The sequence below is a fragment of the Chiloscyllium punctatum genome, chromosome 49, assembly GCF_047496795.1.
Source record: "Chiloscyllium punctatum isolate Juve2018m chromosome 49, sChiPun1.3, whole genome shotgun sequence".
NCBI classification, from domain to species: Eukaryota; Metazoa; Chordata; class Chondrichthyes; order Orectolobiformes; family Hemiscylliidae; genus Chiloscyllium; species Chiloscyllium punctatum.
This window is the reverse complement of record NC_092787.1, coordinates 18,689,530-18,702,258: the sequence shown is the minus strand read 5'-3', so window position 1 is coordinate 18,702,258 and position 12,729 is coordinate 18,689,530. Positions and strand designations below refer to the sequence as shown.

The 12,729-nt window shown below is 37.1% G+C and overlaps 1 protein-coding gene across 7 annotated transcripts in view; it reads right to left on the bottom strand.

Moving 5' to 3' along the window:
- Nucleotides 1–12,729, bottom strand: part of gpr107 (G protein-coupled receptor 107) — a 217,966-nt gene that overhangs the window by 106,064 nt on the left and 99,173 nt on the right. For 6 of the 7 annotated variants that reach the window (XM_072565712.1, XM_072565711.1, XM_072565707.1 and 3 more), the window contains 8 exons: nt 9,895–9,945; nt 8,945–9,033; nt 8,678–8,856; nt 7,491–7,525; nt 6,908–6,955; nt 6,694–6,804; nt 2,548–2,681; nt 537–612 (listed from right to left, as the gene is read on the bottom strand). In XM_072565712.1, coding sequence (XP_072421813.1) covers nt 537–612; nt 2,548–2,681; nt 6,694–6,804; nt 6,908–6,955; nt 7,491–7,525; nt 8,678–8,856; nt 8,945–9,033; nt 9,895–9,945 — 723 coding nt within the window. The remainder of the gene's footprint in view (nt 1–536; nt 613–2,547; nt 2,682–6,693; nt 6,805–6,907; nt 6,956–7,490; nt 7,526–8,677; nt 8,857–8,944; nt 9,034–9,894; nt 9,946–12,729) is intronic. The other variant, XM_072565708.1, reaches the window with a different exon arrangement.

Sequence of the window (12,729 nt, the reverse complement as noted above, 5' to 3'; positions counted from 1 at the left end):
CAATCAACACATACGCAAAATCTTGAGGCTCCTTTGCTTGGGAAACCAGGACCAAATCAACAAAAACAAAACAAATTTGTGGTAGGACCGTCCCTGATCCATACAAGAACTGATGCTTCTGGGGGCCGTTGTTGGTTACGTATGAGCAGTTGATTTGATCTACAAGGTGAGGGATACAGCATCCTTCATGTAGCCTTCCTTTAAGGTACTTTTTCCAGCCTGAAAACCAGAAGGCAATCAAATCCCAAACACTTGGCTCTCAGTACAAGCAGTAAAACCCACTGGAAAATGGATTCTCCCAAGGAGAACTAAGTCACTGCAAGCAAATCAAAGAGACTGCCTAGATGCAAGGCTCCACAATACAAAATACTATTGTCACAATAACAGAAAAATATCAGTGTTACTCATGAACTACACAGATGTTGTTACATCGGCAGATCTTAAACAATACACACACACACACTGATTTTGTTACAAGATGTTGTAATCATTGTTCTTGGAATAAAAATGTAAGAAATGATACTCAGGTCACTTACAGCATGGAAAACAAGAGACAAGGATTTGGTGAATGCAAGCGCCCCCATCAGCCAATGGATCTTAAACACATCACTGCTAAGAAGAAAAGAATGCAAGTAGTAAATATGTTGATCATACTTCCCAGTTTATTGCATGATGTGGTTATCACGTCAAACCTCAATCTTTACAGTTTCAGTTTGCCTGGATATCAGATTGTATGTAACAAGCAAAAAAATTGATGAATTCTGAATTAATTTACACATGACATTACTCCAAAATACTGTCTGACTACTTCAGATTTCTGACCTACCATGGCTTCACATTTAAATACTAGTGGAAAAAACTAGTGGCAATGTATTTCACTTGGAATGCTTTTCTCCTTTTGTTATTTATTCCCTTTGGTCTTTTCAAGAAACAAAAGATCCTAATTCTTTGCAAAAGTTTGATTTGACTGGTACAAACCTTCTTCTAATACCTAAACCACTTTTCATTGGCGGATCCAGACAACGTGTTTTGTTGCATTATTCAAGGGGCCATCAGAGCCAAGCCTAATCTAATCACTGCCACCATGCTGCAGCAAGCAAAAGTTTGTAGCCAGCGATGAAAATCCTAATTGAGCTTTCTTCTACTTCACTCAAAATTACATCATCCTTATTGGTAAAAATGCAAAACAAATTAGAATAAGGATTCAGTGTCCAAACCTGCTGTTCAGTGTGATGTAGCAAAGAACCACAATGTACTTATCTAACAAACTATCATGGAGCCATAAAATATGTTTCACAATATCAATGAAATGCAGACTAGCAACATGCTAAGCTAATTGAATGGAATTGCAGTGTTTGAATTAGAAGTTGAAAAATCACAATACCAGGTTATAGTCCCAACAGGTTTAATTGGAAGCACTAGCTTTTGGAGCGCCGTTCACAACCACCTGAAGGAGCGGCACTCCGAAAGCTCGTGCTTCCAATTAAACCTGTTTGGACTATAACCTGGTGTTGTGTGATTGTTAACTTTGTACACCCCGGTCCAACACCGGCATCTCCAAATCTGAGTTAGAAAGCTTGGTGAAATGTATTTATAGCTCTGGAACGAATCATGATCACTTGAATCGAAATTGTGTGCAGGGATATGGGGAAAGGGCAGGAGATTGACACTAAGTAATTGAACCAGTGCAAGAATGATGGCCAAGTGGCCTCCTTTACAGCAACAATTCTGTGACTGAGACTTAACTTCATATATTCTATTTTGCACATCAAACTACCAGTCCTGAGATTCAGGCACCTTTGTGAATTTAACAACTAATTTCAAGAAAATACAATTATTAACTTGGCATAATCTCTTGTAATTCAATGAATTGTAGACAGGAATTTATTGTACTATATACAAACACTTGAATTGTGAAAACCATCAAAGGTACACTGAAAAAGCACCTAGAGCTGCATAACAACAGAACGAAGTTGTTGCAATTAAAGTCTGCTACTGGCAATGGTAATAATGGAGGTGATTTGAACTGATGAACTATTAAAAATACATGTTAAAACATATATAATCTGGTTTAAGATCAGATTATTTTTATAATTTGATGCTATAAGTATTCTAGATAAACCCAGCAACACCACCATAATTACAGATAAATCAGCAGGTCCACTGGCTTAGAGTAACCAAGGAAATCAAATTCTGTTTTTATTGCGGGATGTGTATCACATTTTGAGATTGTATCCCACAAATCTATTCATATTTACATAAGAACTGCAAACACACCTCCTCTCCACCCAGCAACACATTACAATCAACACCTACAGTGTGTAGGAAACCCTTGTACATTAAATAAAATTATATAACAAGATACTTAGGTAAATTTCAAAGCAGAATAACTTACGAAACATGTATAAAATTTAATAGAAAAATTGAATCAGAAAATGTTTTACATAGCTGGCATCTATGAAATCATAAAGCAGTAGATGCAGCTCTGTAAAATTCACATGCATTTGCACATTGCACCCCAGGATAAAAAAAGTACTTGGACAGTACCTGCGCTTCCGGAGGATATAAACCCAGAAAACTCCAGCCAGAAAGAAGAAGAAAGCCATAGAAATATAGAGTTTGGGGAGTGGGATCTCTCCTGCAGATAAATAACTGCCAGGATTCTGTTCCACAATTGTAATCTGAAAGAAAATTACACCGATCAGAAGTTAGAGAGCAAAATCATTTTCGTTTGCTTCTTCAAACAAAATTATTTAAGACATAGTGTAGAAACTCCTCAACAGTCTAAGTTTCCAATGCCGAAGCTGGCCTTTCTGGTTCAAAAATTGTTGCAGCAATAAATTTTCCATTGAAGAGTTGGTGAACTGAAGTCCTTCAATGAAGCAAGCCCAAAAGAGATGCACTGCTTCCTTTGTAAATTTCCAGGCCTTTATTAATGGTCGGTGACCAATATTCCACTGACTGTCTTTTAAACTACATGCCTATCTTTCTTGTAAGCCACAATGGGAACCTGCTCTCCTGCTTGCAGCTTCGTACCACAAGAGAGGCGAGCAGAGAGGCTTAGTACAAGATGCAGTTCCAGCATAGTCATAACCCTTGTCATCACAAACTGAAGAAACACTACTAGAGTCCTGACTTCAACAAATTACACACTCTAGTTCCCATTTCTTCCATTCAGCTCAATGGACTGTCATTGAGCTCCCATCCCATCCTACCAAAACTGCTCTGCTCGTTGTACCCCTTGGCTTCTTCGACACTAGTAATTATATTGATCTGTGATTCCTGCTATTTAATACACTGAAGGAACAATTATCAAAATCAGAGTACAGACAGACAATCAGAACAGTTCATAAAATCTGTTAGGATCAAGAAGTTGGGTCTGCAGGAGTGTTTTGACACACTGGTTGATTTAATAATTTGCAATATTTCAGCAGCCTACATACCTGTTGGGAATTGCTCTAAACAGACGAGTGCAAATAAGTCCAGGGCAATTAGCCCAAGTTTCTGACTGATAGGTCACGTCATAAATCACCATGAACTCACTGAAAGTCCTTTCCAGCAAAGTGCAACTTCTGGATTTGAATGCAAGTGGGCATTTTTCACAAGATTTGCATTCCATTTTCTCAATAACCTCACCCACCCTTTGCGAAACTGTCTGTCTTGGCCACTCAGTTAATCATTATCAACTTAAATAAAGTGTAAAACGTCTGATGACACCATTAAAACCATTAGCCATTCTGCTTTTAGCTCCTTCCACCTTGCTCTTTACCACTGTTGTATCCATGATAAACTGTTCTGTTTAAAAGAGAGATAGATGAATTCCTAACTGCAGAAAGGGGTTTCAGGTGTGATAGCTTTAATTATTGATGTTAGACTTTGGTCTTAGAGGTCAAATAGGACTGTTGCAACACAGGTGAGCCTAACATCTATATAATGCACATTATCTTGTCGAGAAGTGGATCAGTTCCTCACCAAGGAATGTGAGGCCTTGCTGTTGTTAGGTTATTCAGACTTCAATTGTATTACGATGCTATAACTTTGCAGCACTAATTTTAAAATTTTGGTTCATTTTGTGGGCAACACGGTGGCACAGTGGTTAGCACTGCTGCCTCACAGCGCCAGAGACCTGGGTTCGTTTCCCGCCTCAGGCAACTGACTGTGTGGAGTTTGCACATTCTCCCCATGTCTGCGTGGGTTTCCTCCGGGTGCTCCGGTTTCCTCCCACAGTCCAAAGATGTGCAGGTTAGGTGAATTGGCCATGCTAAATTGCCCGTAGTGTTAGGTGAAGGGATAAATGTATGGGTGGGTTGCGCTTCAGTGGGTCGGTGTGGACTTGTTGGGCTGAAGGGCCTGTTTCCACACTAAGTAATCTAAAAAAAAGATTATACTGCACTTATGACAAAATATAACATCTGATTTGTGATGAATGCATACTGCATGCAATATTGTTAATTAGGTTTTCTTCAAAGCTTGTTACTCGATTTTGTGTTGCATCTTGTTATTTTTAAATGTTTCACATAACCGAAATGTTTGATATTGCAGAAAGACAAATTTCCCTCGAAGCTGTGTGGCCATGCAGTCCCTGGAAGGTTCCATGCATGCTGACCCACTGGGTTCCACTTGCTGAAATTGCTGCCACATATGACCTTGGGAGGTACGCACAGCAGAAAAAGGTAATACAGGGAACATTAGTAAAGGAAACAAGCACAAAGTTAACTGACGGTTGCAACAAGTGTAAATGATAGAGAAGGAAAGCACATTGCAATTCAAAAAAGCTGATACGTACAAATAATGCCTTCTTTAGGCAAAAAGACTAGTGGCCTCCATTGCTCTGAATTCTCAGAAGAGTGATTGTAAGTTTAAATGTCTTAAGTAGAAATAATGTGAAGCTTAAAAATGTAAATGTTAGAAATCTAACAGTAAAAGATAAAATACTGTAAAATCACAAGATAGTCAGCATTTAAAAGCTAAAATCAGGTTATCCTTTTTAGCAGGTTCCAACAGTTTAGACCATGTCAGCTCATCACATATTTTTACTTGGGAATATAAACTGTGCGAATGGACATTTGGACACTATTGAGCTGCAGAGAATCAACAGGTTTCTTTTGCAACACACAAAAAAAATTGAACTGATGTTCATTTATTCATACATTGAAAAATATATAGAAAAGAGCAGCAGCAGTAGGACATTTGGGCCTTCATGTCTGCTCTGCAATTCAATATAATCATGATCATCCAATTCAGAATCCCATTCCTGCTTTCTCCTCATGGCTTTTGAGCTTTTTAGCCCTAAGAACTACATCTAGTGTCTTCTTAAAAACATTTAATGTTTTAGCTTCAACTGCATTCTGTGGTAAAGAATTCCACAGGCTCATCACTTTATGGGTGAAGAAATTTCTCATTTTAATCCTAAATGGCCTACCATGTGTTCTTAGGCAATTACCTTGGTTTTGGACTCTTAGGTTATCGGGAACATTCTCTCTGTTTTTATCCTGTCTAGTCTTGTTTGAATTTTATACATTTCTGCAAGATCCCACCACCCCCTTCATTCTTCTTAACTCAAGTGAATATAGTCCTAACTGATCCATTCCCATTTTATACATCAGTCCTGCAATCCCAGGAATCAATCTGGTAAACCTTTGCTGTACTCTTTCCATAGCTATTACATACTTTCTCAGATAAGGAGACAAAAACTACACAATACTCCATCTGTGATCTCCCCAAAGTCCTGTACAATTGCAAAGAGACATCCTTGCATTACACGAAGTCATACAACTTTTGTAGAAGCTGGATTTAATATTTTTGAAACACGTGCTGGTAACAGTGTCTTTGGGTTAAAAACAATGGCCTAGCAACAACTTTGAAGTCAATTTGCAGTTTGTCATAGAATTGAGGGAAGGCAATTGCAATCAGACCTCTGAAAAGCCTGCAATTCAAGACAGCTCTCTCTCTTTCTTTGAGAGTGGAAACGACACACATTGAAAGACTCTGAAAAGAAGCATTTCTATCTCAAGCAGAAACCTAGGTCTACTTGATCAACTACAAAATGGAGGATCACTTGGTCAACAACGTGATATAATTGACAAAAGCCAAAAGAACTGAAGCAAGTCACCTAATCTACCCTTTAGCCACAGAATTTGTTCTTTTTTTAAACTCGTGCTTCTCCAGCTATGCATCTTGTCTGTTACACTTATGAATTAACATGCATATGTTCAAATTTAAAGTTTGTATAGTTTGTTTGCACACTTATTAATAAGCTATTTTTCCACTTTTAAAAAGGAGAAATATCTTGATAATAAATACCTCTTGTTTCCTTGGTCATTAATGAAAGCTGCTGTTTCTTTTACCTTAGACAGCGGGCAAAGTCAGGCAAATTAACCAGCTGAGTGTCTCAATTGCTCATTTGTAAATTTGTGACCATTAAATGAAAAGGTGTGGCTCGATTTCCAGCACACACTTCCAATTAGGGAACGAGAACCAGAAACACAGAGCTTTTTCTCGAAGGTTCTCATTGACCTTCTGTATATTTGCAGAATTTTCCTGTTATAGAAATGAACTTACTTTCAAACTCACATTTAAAGCTTTCACAATACTGAAAAAAAAATTGGTCTGAGCCAATACTGATGATTTTCATCAATATTTCTAACAGCTCCCTTGCTCCATAAAAAATAATGACAACTTCCTTATACTCACATCCATGTCAAACTGGAAAGACTGCGGAGATGGCTTTTCATCAGTGTAGCAATTATGAAAGTACAGACTGTAAAGTCCCTGCTCCTCTTCACTGTTAATAGTAAGTGAGAACTGCAGAAAAGAAAAACATGTTGTTTAGACAATTTGAAAATTAGAGTAAGTCAGTATATATAATACCTAACTCATGCAGGAGCAATTTTGAAATCCTACTTACCATGAATGAATAGGATAGATTTTTTTTCTGCAGTGGAATAGTTTCATCCTAAAAGAGAAGAAGTTACTTTGTGATGCTTTTTGTTCCATAGTAATGATTGATTATCTTTACTCTGCCATGGTCAGACTTTCCTGGCACTTTCAGTACTCTGAAAGGAGTTTATGTTGTAGCAGTTGCCCTCTAATAGTTCAATGAAATTGTCTGAACCGAGACAGTGAGCATCAATGTTCATATCCATTACTGTGTTGCCGCCTCCTCCTTTGTCCACTTAATCTTTTATGCTTTACTCAATCCATAACTATAAAATCTCTTAAGTTCTCTGTGCCTGCCTTTAGGATACTTAAAATAACTTAAGTTTGCTACCCCTTCCTTGTTTGAGAGATGGTTTGAGTTAGAAGTGTCAGACAACTATGACTCCTTGGCTGTACAGTTGTTCCAGAATTTGTGTTGCAATTAGACATTGAACTTGGTTAGATATAATAACCCTCTACCAATCATTTACTTCAAGGAAAATGTTTTATATTACATCATTTCAAAAGAAATAAAAATTAATACAGCAAAAACAATCAGTACATTCACTAACCTTTGGTTCAACAGCACTTCCAGATTTCGGTTTTGCTGTGAAGGGAAAATTAATATTACCACTTGCATTTTCTGTCAGTAAAAAGAACAGTTTATCAGTTTTTGCTTTTTAAAAACAAAAATCTTAATCCAGATTTTATACCCAACTTTTCAATAAAAGGGAATTTGGTTTATTTAAAAATCCCAAGTGTAATACTCAACCCACAGGATATCCACGGCATCATGCAAGATCACAGATGTGTCAATCTAGTGTTCCAGAAGTTAAATATTGAGTTATTTTAGTTACTAAATCAAATATGTAGCTGAAAATGTTCACCAGCCAAATTTGTTAGGAATTTCATCCTTCACTGTCAGTATACGAGGTTAACAGCAAGAATTACAAGAAACTGGCCAGAGACATTTATTGCTATTCTTCCATCTCTATTCCCATGTTCCACTTTCAATAGTGCACTAAAAACCAAACTGCATTGCACTTAAGCAACTGGGAGCAATCGTTGTATGAAAACCTGAACAGAAGTTCCACTCTTTAGTGGGCTTCATTGCTAATTAACTGGGTACACCCTAACAGAATAAGTGAAATATTGCCCTCAATGTCAGAGGTGTGTTAAACCCAAGAACTGAGCAAATTATTCCAGTCTGAAACATAGGATGGTTCTCAGCATGCAGTCAATGATGCAGATACCCTTAAATGTGCCTATGTATTTTATTTTAAGAATTGTATGATAAAATCAAAATGTGAAATACAACCAAACTTTAGCTCTGAAAGTTACAGGCATTATTTTTGATAATGACTGCACTGAAATTTCACAATCTATCATGTGTCTAAAGTATGAAGACTCATGAAAAGAAAAGATATTTGGTCAAACAAACTGCACCCTATAATATAATGACCTTCAATATTATAATTTCAGAAATCCTAGTGCAAAACTTGCAGGCACGTGAACCTTTCAATATTCCCCAACTTACATGGAGGAGACAAACAGGTGAACCATGTTAGTTCATTTTCAGATGTCCTCTGAGAGTAATTAACAGAGTGCAGGAGCATATCTTGTGGACGACAGGCTTGGGTGAGTGGTTAGATAGGGTTGACATGATTAAAAACATTTTTCTTGCCCGTATTTGCTAACTGTTGCCCATATTTAACCACTACTGAAACAGCCAAAGTAAACATATACTGAAACTGCTTACCCTTTTGCACTTGCTCAGACTGTTTTATGGTTTCATTCTTTTTTTGGAGTTCTCCCACTTTCTTAAACTCACTCTGTGATTTCACATCTGTCTTGCTGCTTTTATCCTTGACTTGTTGGCTTACTGCAGTTCCAACATTGATTGTTGGCTGATTGTTTCCAGATGTCAGAACTTTAACTCTGGGAATCAATAACAGGTATTAGTGGAATATGAAGGAACAAGCATCAGCTGAAGATTCCAATGGGAATTTGTTTGATGTTTACTCACTGAAGTTTTCCAAAGTCAATAAGGAAAAGTGTAATAGGTATATTATTTGGAGGCTTTTTCTTCAAGAAGCAAAAATCAATATCTTCTTCCTGTTAAAATAAAATCACTAGAGGATAAAAAGCATTTTTAATGGGTTCTTGAATTTGAATTATGACAGTTTTGATAAACTGCAATCCCTGTTCTCTTTGCATTCACACAGATGCTCCATCTGGAGGTCAGGTTTATGCAGGTTGAAATTTTTCACCTACATTTGCACGGAGTCTAACATGAGATTCATGCAGAAGTCAGACATGAATCTGGCTGGGCCGTGTAGGTGATTGGAATGTGAATAACATTAATTAGATATGAAATGGTGAGGAGAAACTGATTCACAGACCATCACCTGAGAGAGGATGGGTAGGCTTCCAGGTATGGCTAGAAATTTTCACAGACATCATTAAAAATGGTCCTTCCGAGTCAAGGGTGAAAATATATTGTCACTTTAAGAGGTAATTCATACTTTTCTTTTTAAAAATGGCAAGAGAAATGATGCATTGATCAGAAGACATTTTATTCAAAGGTGGCCCATTCAAAAGGTTGTGGTATATGAATCCAGCCTCTAGCTCCAAACCTTAAACTACTACCTTTGTGGTTAAAGGCAGTTTCTATATTGGTCTGACCAATCACAGTCAACACCACACATGGAATGCAAGTGGTTTCAGTGCCCCTGATTTAAGGAAGGGGAACATCCATTTGAGACTGCTGTTACAGTTAAATATGTAGTGAAGAGTACATCTGTGGACATTGAGGGAAGACAGCTTAACTGTGATGCCTCCAAAGTTCAGTTATCTGCTCAAATGGATCTCATAGCAAAAAATACCATTGTGGACATGACATGAGACTTGCTGATGAAACTTTCCATGGGGAAAAAAAAATGAATTGCAAATCTGATGGTAAATAAGCCAACTTACCAAATAGGATGAGAAGCCATCATTTTTGGTTTTGTCCAAACTAAGGCCCAGCTGAGATAAACGAATAACACAGAAAAAAAATTAATGGGTTATTTTAAAGTAAAAATACTTGCATTTATATAGTGACTTGGCACTTTAGAACATAGCAAAATGCTTCACAGACAATGAATTACTTTTGAAATATTGACAATGTCATTATGTATATAAATGAAATGCCCATTTAACACACTGCAATATTCTACAAAAAGCCAAACAGAACGATTGATTGATTCTAGTCGATATGTTTTAGTGTAGCTGAGGGATACATTCTGGCCAGGATACTCAAAGAACTCCTGAAATTCTTTTCTCAATCGGACCATGATCTTTCTTTTAATATTAAATATTCATCTTAGACTTGAATATCTCAAAGCTTTAAAGGATATCCAACATTAATGAAAATCAGTTTAAACAATTTGGAATTCAGCAATATTGCAAATACAAATTCATGTCCGTCGTGCTTTTGTCACATCAGAAACACTATATGCATACAAAAATCTTAAATGCAGGTGTTTTCAGTTGGTTTGACAATGGTCAAATAATGATACAGGTTTATTCAAAGCCTAATTAGGTGGTTACTAACTCAAGACATTTATTGATAATGTCAAGCAGGATATTCTTCATTTGAATCCATGCTGATAACTCCAGCAGATATTCAAATTTATCCAGCTGAACTATTCTATTAGTGTCACGTTACATTTTTGTGAAATAATTAGTTTGGAGTAGCAAGGCCAGAATTTACTGCCCAACCATAATTTGTCCTTGAGATGTGGCAATAAGCTCCCTTCTTGAACGGTTACAATTCACATTCACATACACATACAACGCAGCTATGGTGCTGATTGAGGGAGGCAGAGTGTTAACGTCTACCCTGCTGAATGCTTGTAAGAAATAGGTTTTATGACAATGTTCTAGCCCTGTAGCTATGGTATTTTTTTTCACTCCTCTGAACACCTTACTAATGATAAAATCATAGGATCTTGGGCTAATACAGCACAAAGGACCATTTAGCCCATTTTGCCTGCTTGGTTGAACCATCCAAACAGTATGGCTCTACTACACTTTTTTTTCCACATAGGCCTCTAATATTTTTCACCTTAATGTATTTATCTGATTCTTTGGAGTGCTACCATTAAATTTGTTTCAATATTACTTTCTGGGAGTACATCCCACTCACAAATTGCAATGTAAAAATATTTTCCTAACATTACCTCTGGATCTTTTGCTCCCATTTTAAATCCGTGTTTTCTGCTTCCTCACGCTTCCATTCCCTAGAAGTTGTTTTTCTTTATTTAATCTTATTGAAACTATTATGAATTTGAATAGTTCTATCAAATTTGAACTCCCATACTCTTGGGGCCATCCTGGTAAATATGGACTGTTATATAGTTTGTGTTGCATAAATAGAAAATATAACCATTCCAACTTAGGAATTTTAAAACTGAATAAAGTATGGCAAGTGATTTCTGCAAACAATAATGGTATAATTAAAATAAAAATTAGTACAAACATATCCCCAAAAGCGTATTTGTTTCTTAACTGTCACTGCAATGTCTGGCCACTGGTGGCACAGTTACTTTAACAGGGTCAGAGTGCCCCCTGGTGACACTGCACCAGTTTAAGCAGTCTCACAGTGCTCTCTGGTGATACTGCATTATTTAGCAGTCTCACAGCGCTCTCTGGTGACGCTACATTATTTAGCAGTCTCACAGTGGTCTTTGGTGACACTATTAGTTTAGTAATCTCACTATTAGTTTAGCACAATCAGGGCTTACCCTGGTAACATCACGTAAGTTTTTTGCAGAGTCTGCGTACTCTCAGTGATATTATATTAGTTTAGCAGAGTCAGGGTGCCCCTGCTGAATGTCACTTTAGCAATTTCACAGCACTCTCTAATGGAACTATGTTTATTTAACACAATGAAAATTACCGCAGGTGACACCATGTCAGCACAGCAGACTTCCAGCAGTCTCTGGTGACACCGCTGGCTTGACAATGTGAATTTAGCAGTCTTTCATTGGTTTCTAGTGTTTTAAAATTGTTTAGTGGTCTCAGTGACTTCTAGCAATATTATTAATATAGCAGTGTCTTAGTACCCACTGGCAGTGACACTAAAAATGAAGTTCTGGAGAAAGTTAGCATGTCTGGCAGTATCTGCAGAGAGAAAACCAGAGTCATCGTTTGAAGTCCAGTGACCATTTGCCAAACTGAAAATAGCTGGGAAAGAGTGATATTTACACCGATGGACTGGGGAACTGCGTAGAGACATGGAGATGATGCACAGAGAGAAAATAGATAAACAAAGAAATTCTGACAGTATGCCAAGAGAGAGAAAAATGTTGTGTTCTTGCTGAGACAGAGTCTTACTAATTAGCTACATGGCTATGATATCACAGACTTGCACACAAAGACTGGGTTCCATGTTTAATAATATTATTTTATATTTTACATACTAATTCCATTATGCAGGGAAAAGGCAAGTCTCTTTACAATGGAACATCACAAGTCATGATGTCACACAAGTGTCTGAAAGGCACAGGCTTGTTTTATCTAAACTCTATGCTATAATACCATTGGACCCTCTGGGATCCATATCATGGATGATAAAATAGCGCATTTCACAGCAAAAGCCATCATCTGCCATATGCATTCCAAAGAAAAAACAAACAGAAAAAAATTAATTTTTCAGATTCAAGAACAACTGGCAATAATCAATCAAATGAAGATTTCTACTGTTGATGCCTTGTCGCAAACCAACAAAACAGAGATGCCAGAATTTCACAATCTCCTCTGCGTCAA